This window comes from Brachyhypopomus gauderio, unplaced genomic scaffold (assembly GCF_052324685.1).
Source record: "Brachyhypopomus gauderio isolate BG-103 unplaced genomic scaffold, BGAUD_0.2 sc186, whole genome shotgun sequence".
NCBI classification, from domain to species: domain Eukaryota; kingdom Metazoa; phylum Chordata; class Actinopteri; order Gymnotiformes; family Hypopomidae; genus Brachyhypopomus; species Brachyhypopomus gauderio.
The window spans coordinates 264204-275041 of NW_027507007.1; the positions used below are offsets into that span (position 1 = coordinate 264204).

At 54.7% G+C, this 10838-nt stretch overlaps 1 protein-coding gene across 1 annotated transcript; it reads right to left on the reverse strand.

Moving 5' to 3' along the window:
• Positions 1–2092: 2092 nt before the first annotated feature.
• On the reverse strand, positions 2093–10820 carry LOC143502023 (chromodomain-helicase-DNA-binding protein 7-like). Its single transcript, XM_076995214.1, has 12 exons — positions 10523–10820; positions 10383–10442; positions 8831–9179; positions 8334–8542; positions 7340–8131; positions 7000–7157; positions 6454–6681; positions 4877–5293; positions 4484–4696; positions 4047–4187; positions 3850–3954; positions 2093–3678 (listed from the first exon to the last, which is right to left on the reverse strand). Exons 1-12 carry the CDS (start codon positions 10545–10547, stop codon positions 2674–2676), a joined length of 3702 nt encoding a protein of 1233 aa, XP_076851329.1. The 5' UTR covers positions 10548–10820; the 3' UTR covers positions 2093–2673.
• Between the last annotated feature and the right edge of the window lie 18 nt (positions 10821–10838).

Here is a 10838-nt window from a genome sequence, read left to right on the forward strand (position 1 = left end):
TTGCTGTCGCTGAAAAAAATAACCTTTCAGTAGGGAGCCGGCTGGCCGCCCGCACCCCTCCCCAGGGCCGCCCGCCCGCACCCCTCCCCAGGGCCGGCCGCCCGCACCCCTCCCCAGGCCCGCCCGCACCCCTCCCCAGGGCCGCCCGCCCGCACCCCTCCCCAGGGTCGCCCGCACCCCTCCCCAGGGCCGCCCGCCCGCACCCATCCCCAGGGCCGCCCGCCCGCACCCATCCCCAGGGCCGCCCGCCCGCACCCATCCCCAGGGCCGCCCGCCCGCACCCATCCCCAGGGCCGCCCGCACCCCTCCCCAGGGCCGCGGCGCTAGCGGACAGTGACGTGCCCCCATGTCATGTCCAGCGCGGTGTGGCTAACCACAGCAGAGTCTCCTGCCGCGCGGCGCTCCCGGGAGCCGCTGCTTCCTGCGTGCACTCCCTGACTGACCACGTGTCAAGGCCTAATGAGATCTGGACGGCACCTTTTCATAAAATAAAGTAGCCTAATCATGTTAGTTATTAGTTCAAAAATGGCCAGCGTTTATCGATGAACTGAATTTTGTGCGTTGTTTACAAACAGTCAAAATATCTCGAGAAATATAAATATTTAAAACGTCAACTGCAATAGCACAGTAAATGAGGGAAGCTAATCCACTGTAATAAAAAGGAATCAGTTTGACAATGTCTCGAAAAGGCTCCTGCTCAAATCCCGACGCCTTCTTGCCAAAGACCAGCACGCTGAGCGCAGACACCTATGGATTTCACGAGCCACTTCATCGGAAAGTGCAATTATGAAAGACGTCTGTCGAGAGAGAGGGAGGGAGGGAGAGAGAGAAGAAACACTGTGTCTTGTTCCAGGAGTTGGGTTCATAATGTCTGCCCAGTGGAGCGGAGAGGGGCCCTGCCACGTCGGCGCGGCCTGTCGGAGCACGTTATGTCAGCCGCTCCACAGGACCGATGGTGTTGAGGGTGGACGAGACAGTCCCTGCCCCGGCCTGTAGCGGTGCTCGCTCTTAATACTACATGATAAGGCTTAATACACCATCGTTTAACGCAGAGGTATTCTCACATGATATGGTTTAATTCAAGGGTTTTTGAATAATAGAGTAAAAAAAGTGTGTCCATCGGCTGCATTACACAATACAATTTGAAGTGTTCACCCTTTGATGTCTCCCTGGCGATTTAACACCTCCTCCCTTTTCAGATGGAAGACATGGATGCAGATCCACGCCCTTCTTCATAATATATAGCGTCAAAATGAATATACTAACATAAATGGTATATGTTAAATACCTGCAGAAATTCAACCGTCCAGAATAAGCTGACCACACACCTTCAAATCGGGGACAGAAAGCCGGTCTGCCTCTACCTGCTCCAAAAAGACCTCGACTGAAATGGAGATAACGAATTAATGAAGATTAGATTCTACACTTTTGGTAATTTCCCTGCACTGTGTAATTGTGCCTGAAAGTATAACATTTTCATGAAATAAAATACTTTAACTTGTGCTGGTTTAGCTGTTAGATGTCTATATTCTAGCATCACAGATTCAATATTAAAGACGCCTGTTAAAAAGGCCTTTCAGAATCTCACAGAACGTCACAGTTTTGGTTTGCTAGGCGAATATCATGAGTCACTTTTATTAAAAGCATCATTACTACAGTTGGCAGCAATTTACAGTTCATCATACATGATGGTTTCCAAAAAACAAAACAAAAACAAACAAACAAAACCATAAAGAAGAAAGACAAAAAAGAAAACATTTACACGTTCATGTCTGTAAACTTCAAGGCTAGTTAGAATTGAGGTAATGCTGTTCAGCGTTGTAGCTAAAGTAACAAAAAGTCCATTTCAATAGATAAAAGGTACCTGATTTCATTCTTACACCAGTGCATTAACGTGAATATGAGACAATTCGACTGCAGTAATTAATGTCACGTCATTTTTTTCCACACTTTTTCGGTATCTAAGTCAGAGTAAAATCGAACATTCAAAAGCTGCCCTCGTTATTGCTGTCTCCACAGGCCGAGATGTCCCCTCACCCGTATCGATTGTCAGTGTGAGAGACTTGGAACAGTCAGAGTGTAGGCTATGATATGCGAGAACTTCATCCCTCTCCTCTCAGCAGAACAGTACAACGAAAAAACCAAAAGTTCCTTTTGTTGTTTCTTTTTTTTTTCCAGCAGCAGAGAGAGTTGCTTAATGCCGTTAAAATTGTACGCCACTGAATGTTACGAGATGCTACTCAATTGTTACAATACAACAGTAGAGAGAGATCAAAATAAAAACGAACAAAAACTCAACCGAAGAAGCAGCACAGCACTATTGGAACAATTAATTCCTATAACATTTCAGGATGTTTGCACATCTTCTAGAAGCACCTCCCAGTGCTCAAAGACCAAATATATTGGGTGGAGAGGAAAAAAAAAAACACGAACAAAAACCAAAACAACCCTTTTGACATCCACACAACTCTACTACTGCCCGTTTCCCTGCCTACACTAGCGTTTGCAGAGACAGCATCATCGTGTTCCCCTGTTACCTGTCAACAAAACTAAACCAAATTCATAAAATGTTTTGGGATATCAAGTTGGCATGTAAACAACTGGACTAACCACATTGTCGTATAAAGTTTTAAAACGGCATCCCCCAGGGAGATGGCAGAAGGCCAGTTTCGTTCAGTCACTCTTGTCCTCGTCCTCCTCTCCAGGCTCTTCGTCATCGTCTTCCTCTTCCTCCCCACCTTCTATGGAGTCCAGCTCCTCGGCCGGCCCTGCGAGGTCCTCGTCTAGCGCGGACGAGTCGGCCGCCTTGTTCTGGCTCTCCTCCGAGTCGCTGTCTTCCAGTGCGTTGTCGGCCGTGTCCCCACTAGCCGTTAAGGCGTTGTGGTCCCGGTTTGTACTGGGCTGTTTGGTCGACTCTTTGTCCTCGCTGGTCCCGCCCAAAGCCCCGGACATGGCGTTCTGGAGGTCAGCCAGTGCAGCAGGGGAGAAGCCCGGCAGGCCCAGGCCCCCCAGACCCGGGGGCAGGAACATGGAGGGGTAGAAAAGGCCTGGAGCCATGGTGGAGAGCAGGAAGGGGTTGAAGGCCAGCGGGTTGGCGGACATGCCGGCTGCAGCCGCCCCCAGAGCGGCGTCGCCATTTACTTCGCCAGACTCCGCCTCTGCGCTTTTCTCCGCCTCCTTCTCTGCCTCCTCCTTCTCAGACCCCTCCTCCTTGGTCTGCTCTTTCCTGGGCTTGGCCCCGTCGTCTGCCTGCTCTGCAGCCGCCGTGCTGTTTGTGGCCGCAGCGGTTGCGGCCGCCGCCAGATTGCCCCCGAAGAGCCCGCCGAGGCCAAACATGTTGGGCAGGCCGCCCATGCCGGGCAGCATGAGAGGCAGCATGGCGGCGGCGTGCTTGCTATCCGCCGCCCCGCCCAGCGCCGGGGGGAAGCCCATGAGGCCAGCGGCCAGCTGGAGGCTCTGCAGGTTCTGCAGGCTCTGCAGGCTGGTCAGGTCCATGCCGCCAAACAGGCCGTTCATCAGCAAGGGGTTCACGCCGGCGGACGTGGAAGCAGCGGCCTGGGCCGCCGCGGCCGCCTTGGCGATCTCGGACTTGGGTCTCCGCCCCCTGCGGCGCACTCCCTCCTCTCGGACCACGGGCCCAGTGAGGAGACGGTCGAACATGGACTCGGGGAGAAAGCCCTGGGGACGAGAAGATGGAACAGTTGGCATTTAGACAAGTGACTGGCAAAGGCACCATCAATGAAAGCATCCGCAGTGTAAGAGGGACCAAATGTAAAGTCTGCTGCCTGGAAGACATTTGACATGTCGCTCACTAAACAGGAACAGTGTTGTACAGCAGAACTAACTCACAGACTGCTTGACGATTTCTGTCCAGTCTGGAGAGATGGCAAACTCTGGATTTTCAACCAGCCAGCGTGGCAAATCCTTCATAGGAGGAGCCATAGCGCCCCCCATCTGCGGCCAGAAGAAAAACAACATGAGATTAAGAAAGAGAAACCCTGTGTGTGTGAGGACCCGCAGCAGTGAAGTGTTAGCGTGCAGCGTGCCTTCCTCCCGTTGCGTTTGTTGACCACAGGGACCCTCTCCTCCCCAGTCAGGGTGTTGATGTCGATCTTGTTGGGGTTGCGACAGCGGTGTCTCTTCTGCTTCGGTTTGGCCAGCTGGGAGAGGAGCAGCTCCTCGTTCTTCTGCAAACCAACACGAGAACCAACAATGCTGACCACTCGCACTCCCACCAACATTTTATACAAACTTCACTCTGAATCTGAATAAACGATATCCTCCTAAACAATCCGCAAACAGAGTCCAAGTGTTTCACAAAATAACCAACAAAATATCGTTAATAACAAAGACCCCAGGGAAGTGAGTCAGAAGCTCCGAGCTCTCGCCTCATACGTAGCCCAACTTGTGCGCTCTGACGGATTCCCAAATGCAGATTAAAACCAACAAAGAGGCCGAGGGCAGGCGGGGCGAGGTGACTCACTGGTATGTATCCAGGCATGTCCATAGTGTAGGTGGGGTGCTGTCTGAGCCACTCCCGTAGGTCCTTAGTGCTCGGCCCCTCCTCTCCTTTGAGGTGGCCGCCCTCTTCTGGAGAGGTGCTGGAGCCCTTCTGTGCAGGGGCTGGAATGTGTCTCTGTGCCCTGCCCGGCACGTGGGCGCCGTCCGCAAAAGCTTTGGTCCTGTTTGAGTCCTCCTGGAAAAAGACGTGAGCAAGAAGGGCGGAATAATTAAACGTCACCCGTTATCTCCGTGTTTCTACAGGGACGCATCATGGTAGGATGGTCTAGCGAGGACATACTGCATCATTTTAATTAAGAAATCAGTATCTGAACATCCGTGCATGTCAAGTCCTTCAGGAGGACGGCGGCCGTACCGTGTTTGACTGGCCTCTCTTGCTGCCCATGAAGAGCAGCTCCAGGCCCTCCACGTTTTTCCTGCGGCCTCTGCGCCTGCGCGTGGGGAGCTCCGCCTCCAGCAGCGAGCCGTTGGGCCTGGAGGCCCCGCCCGCCTGCAGCAACTCCAGCTGGGCCTTGAGGGTGGCGGGCGACACCATGGTCCCGGGGAAGGAGGAGGTGGAGGAGGTGGAGGAGGGCGTGGCGGCGGGGGCCAGGCCGTGCAGGGCTCTGGTCAGGTCCACGGCCTGCGGCTGGCCCTCCGAGGCGTGGGACTCTCGCAGCTGGGCCACCATCTCCATCAGGTTTCGGCGCTTGGCTGCTCGCTCCGCCTCGATCTCCACCTTCCTCCTCCTCCGCCGTCGCTGTCGCGGGACGGACAGACCCAGCGCCTCGTCCTGCACCAGGAGTGTCGGGACAGTCAGAAAACCCGGGAACTACCCCCTTCTGGCATTCAAAATCACTTTGAATTTTAGAAGCATTATTTCTCCTCATTATAAAGGGAGCTAAATGTACAGACAATCCTAGGATCCTTGATTGATCTTTCAGGCATCACCAGATGTACACATGGCTTTCCCCTCTCTTCCGGAACATGGAGTTCCCTTGGGTGTGTTTTGTGTTTCGCGCGCGTGTGTGTGTGTGTGTGTGTGTGTGTGTGTGTGCGTGTGTGTGTGTGCGTGTGTGTGTGTGCGTGTGTGTGTGTGTGTGTGTGTGTGCGCGCGCGCACAAACAGGCTTTCAACTCATCCAGTGCACTTTACACAGGGTGAAAATGGTGCTGTGGGTGATGAAGCCAGTGGAAGGAAGACTGGTGTTGGGAGGGAGTGAGAGAGAGAGAGAGAGAGAGAGAGAGAGAGGGAGGGAGGGAGGGAGGGAGGGAGTGAGAGAGAGGGAGGGAGTGGGGGAGGGAGGGAGAGAGAGAGAGAGAGAGAGAGAGAGGGAGGGAGGGAGGGAGTGAGAGAGAGGGAGGGAGTGGGGGAGGGAGGGAGAGAGAGGGAGGGAGTGGGGGAGGGAGGGAGAGAGAGGGAGGGAGTGGGGGAGGGAGGGAGAGAGAGGGAGGGAGTGGGGGAGGGAGGGAGTGAGTGAGTGAGTGAGTGAGTGAGTGAGTGAGAGAGAGAGAGGGAGGGAGGGAGAGAGAGGGAGGGAGGGAGGGAGAGGGAGGGAGGGAGTGAGAGAGAGGGAGGGAGGGAGGGAGTGGGGGAGTGAGAGAGAGGGAGGGAGGGAGTGGGGGAGAGGGAGGGAGGGAGGGAGGGTGGGGGAGTGAGAGAGAGGGAGGGAGGGAGAGGGAGGGAGGGAGTGAGAGAGAGGGAGGGAGGGAGGGAGAGGGAGGGAGGGAGTGAGAGAGAGGGAGGGAGGGAGGGAGAGGGAGGGAGGGAGTGAGAGAGAGGGAGGGAGGGAGGGAGTGGGGGAGTGAGAGAGAGGGAGGGAGGGAGGGAAGGAGGGAGTGGGGGGAGAGGGAGGGAGGGGAGGGAGTGGGGGAGTGAGAGAGAGGGAGGGAGGGAGGGAGGGAGGGAGGGAGTGGGGGAGACCCGGTGTGGGGAGGGGGAGGGGCCACTTGCCTTGTTGACCTGAGGCGACATAGTGAGGTCTTCACTACCACTATAGCTGGTCTGGCTCACCATGGAGAGATCCCCCAGGCCCCTCCTCGGCAGGGGGCTGTCCGTTGTCATGGCGCCGTAGCCAGGCAACAGGCCTGGGAAGTCAAAGAACTGCCTTCTGTTGGAAGGCCACTTGCCCTTGATGACGGCCTCACAGATGCCGTCCATACGATTGATCATTACCCTGTCCTGCAACACAAGACACACGCGCACCAATCTGAGCGCCAGCAGGCCCGTTTATAATCTACACAGATGAAAACAGCACATCTTCAGCTTGGCCCATCAACTACAAACACCACCTTTGTTTTTAGAACCTTTAAGCTTACAAAAGGCGCAATAAAAGTTAACAAACTACACCTACATGGACAAGAAATCTAGTTATAATGGTTTTAATAGAGCAAGTAGACCTCAACAGCCCTGTTACTGTAGGAGCAGACACACCCCGTCTGGCCTGTAACTACAGTCCTCAGGACAAACACGTCCAGCTCGGCCCAGCGCTACACCAACCTTTGGCCAGAAGGAGAAGGCGTTTCTGTCACTGAACATCTGAGAAGCAGATGGCTCGCCATCGTCCACACCAAAGTAGTCCCGCGTCTCGTCCCTGGCGGTGCTTAAGGACGCGTTACTCTCCTCATCAAAGACCTTCGTCTCCGAGGACGCACCAACTAGAACACACAAAACCATGTGAATGAAGGAGACTGCAGGAGGGTTACACACGCCACTTTCACTCATCATCTTTACTGATTCATTTGCTAATTTGGTTAATCTGAGTGTTTTCTAGCAACACAAAACGTGATTTCACTTTTCGTAAACAACTAAAGAACGAGACAGATTTGGCTAGGGTTACCATCAGCCTGTGAAGACTTCTCCGATTTGTCGTCTTCCTCCATCTTCTCTTCCTCCTCTTCCTCAGAGGTTTTTTCAGTGTTGGGTTTGCTGTCTCCATGGAGATCTGAGGAGGTGCCGTGCTGTTCCTGTGGCTGGGTGTCGGTGGGGAGCGCACCTCCTTCCTGGGTCTCGGAGAGCCACTCCCCTCCTCCAGGAGCAGTCTGGACGTCTTCAGTCTTCATCACTCCCTCTTGTCCTTTCCCATCCTCCCGCTCCTCCATGGGCTCCTCCTTCTTTACCTCCAAATCCTCTGCATCCTCTTCGGTCTTCACCTCCTCTTTAGGAGACACAGTCTCAGACTTCTCACCCTCCTCCTCCTCGACGTCCTCCTTCACTTCCTCACCGTTCTCCACTTTCGCACCTTCTCCCGGCTCCTCCTTTAGCTCCTCCTCCTTGACCAGGCTCAGCGGGGAGGGAGGAGTGGAGGTGGGAGGAGGCTCGGCTCCCTTGCCCTGGGTGAACTTGCGGTGGGCCTCCAGGAAGCCCAGCTCGGGGTCGTTGAGGATGTGGTAGTCGGTGCGGCTGACCCCGTGCTTGGCGGCTCCTCGGAGGAGGTGCAGGTCGTGGCGGCCGCACTCCCACCAGGCGGGGAGGTCCGGGCTGGGCTGGCACGCGCGTAGACGCTCCTGCAGCTGGGGGTGGGGCAGCACCTGCTCCCTGATGCGACGCAGCAGCTCGATGCGGTAGAGCGTGCGCGAGGCTCTCTCCTCCGTGATCGGGTCGATGATCAGGGCGGGGTCCGCCATTTCGGCTGCAAAAGAGAAAAGGAGGTTTGAAGATGACAGGGTTGCGATACGTTCAGGGGTGCCAAAGGGGAACTAGGCTATCAAAACACAGGAAAGACCAAAGATGAACCATACAAATATTCCCAGTTCACACTGGAATTCAGCTATTAGTCTTGAAGCCAGAGAGAGAGAGCTGGACATGGAGGTTGCGAGGGAGGGGACGTGTACCCGAGTCCGATTTGAGCTCCATACGGCACACACGCTTGCACATGGCCACGAAGGCGTAGTAGTACTTCTCCAGACTCTCATCGGTCTTCTTGTCCAGACGGGCGAAAGCGCGGAACTGTGTCCAGTCGAAACACTGCCGCTGGACGTCGTAAACCACTCCAAACGTGGACACCACGCGGTAGAAGTCGGCCTCCTCCCGCCTCGTCCATCTGGACAGCAGACAAGGGCAGAGGAGGCGAAGTTACTCACGTGACTACAGGGGAAACTGTCCAGCGCCTAGAGGTCGATTCTCAGATCTTTCAGAGCCAAATGAATGTCTGAACTATTAAAAACCATTTAACCCCAACACAGTGGAGGCCGATTAGTTTGGAGTTATTTGACTGTTTGTTAAACTTTAACATTTCAATTTCATCTTGTGCTCTAATCCTGGTAAACACAACACATTTGGTTTTAAACTTTTATAAATTCCCTTATCAGAACTGTCGGCCCGTTCTGACCTCTGACGGCGCTCTTTGAAGTAGGCGGCCCCATCGGCCAGCAGGGCGGCGCTCTCTGGCAGGAAGGGTGAGGTCTTCATGAAGGATCCGCCCTCAGCTAGGAACGCTGCAGCAGCCGCGGCCGCCGCCTCTTGCCCGTAAGCTCCTCCCTCCGTTACCATAGAGAGGATGTCGTCACGGTGACGGCGGCGCCTGCGCCCATCGGGTTTGGTCAGGGCTTCTTGTCTGAGCTGCTCCCTCTTGTGGCTGCGCTGGTAGGCGGTGATGAGGCGTCGCAGACGGGCGGTCAGTGCAGACGCAGGGGGCCAGTACAGGTTACCCGCCTTACCGTTCTCCCCCAGCTTAGGACCTGCGGACACGCCACAGCACAAACACCAACGTGTGGGTCCAGCGCTACCGTACACACACACACACACACACACACACACACACACACACACACAGGACCTGCGGACACGCCACAGCACAAACACCAACGTGTGGGTCCAGCGCTACCGTACACACACACACACACACACACACACACACACACACACACACACACACAGGACCTGCGGACACGCCACAGCACAAACACCAACGTGTGGGTCCAGCGCTACCGTATACACACACACACACACACACACACACACACACACACACACAGGACCTGCGGACACGCCACAGCACAAACACCAACGTGTGGGTCCAGCGCTACCGTACACACACACACACACACACACACACACACACACACACACACACACACACACACACACACACAGGACCTGCGGACCACGCCACAGCACAAACACCAACGTGTGGGTCCAGCGCTACCGTACACACACACACACACACACACACACACACACACACACACAGGACCTGCGGACACGCCACAGCACAAACACCAACGTGTGGGTCCAGCGCTACCGTATACACACACACACACACACACACACACACACACACACACACACAGGACCTGCGGACACGCCACAGCACAAACACCAACGTGTGGGTCCAGCGCTACCGTACACACACACACACACGCACGGACAACGCCACAGCACAAACACCAACGTGTGGGTCCAGCGCTACCGTATACACACACACACACACACAGGACCTGCGGACACGCCACAGCACAAACACCAACGTGTGGGTCCAGCGCTACCGTATACACACACCACACACACACACACACACACACACACACACACACACCACACACACAGGACCTGCGGACACGCCACAGCACAAACACCAACGTGTGGGTCCAGCGCTACCGTATACACAACACACACACACACACACACACACACACACACACACACACACAGGACCTGCGGACACGCCACAGCACAAACACCAACGTGTGGGTCCAGCGCTACCGTATACACACACATTCACTGGGAGGGAAAACGGGGCTGTGGATTATTCAGTGTGTTACTGGTACTATCGCCTCATTGGTCTCTGTAATCCTGCCCGTGGATTTGCACGGATTAGAGCTGGTGAACCGATGCAAGACCCCCACGGTGCTCAGACGGCAGCAGTTTAAACGTGAACACACCTTCACCACCCTCCACGTCCATGGCCTCCTCTTTATCATCCAGAGGTGAGTTTGTGAAGTCTGGAGTGGGGAGAGAAAGCCAGCCGTTATAACCCCCACACACACACACACACGGTGAGTCAGCCCTGTTTTTACACTCACGTCCAGGTCGTCTCTGAAGGGCATGCGGAGAGGTTTATACTCGGGGTCCTCATCCTCACTGGAGACAAAGAGAGACGTGTCTGAGAAAAGCCCAGAATAACTTCCACACCAAACATTACACAGGGGACCACTCGCTTAAAAATAATAATAATTTAATCTCCTTAAAACAAGATCATTTATCAAAATCTCAATCTTAATAGGAGGCCTGAACCTAAGATGAACACGCAAAACAGCAGCTGTGATGAACAACGTGCATGATGTGGCAATAACGTGAGGAAAGCAGAACGTGAGGCAGAGATCAAAACTGTGTCACTG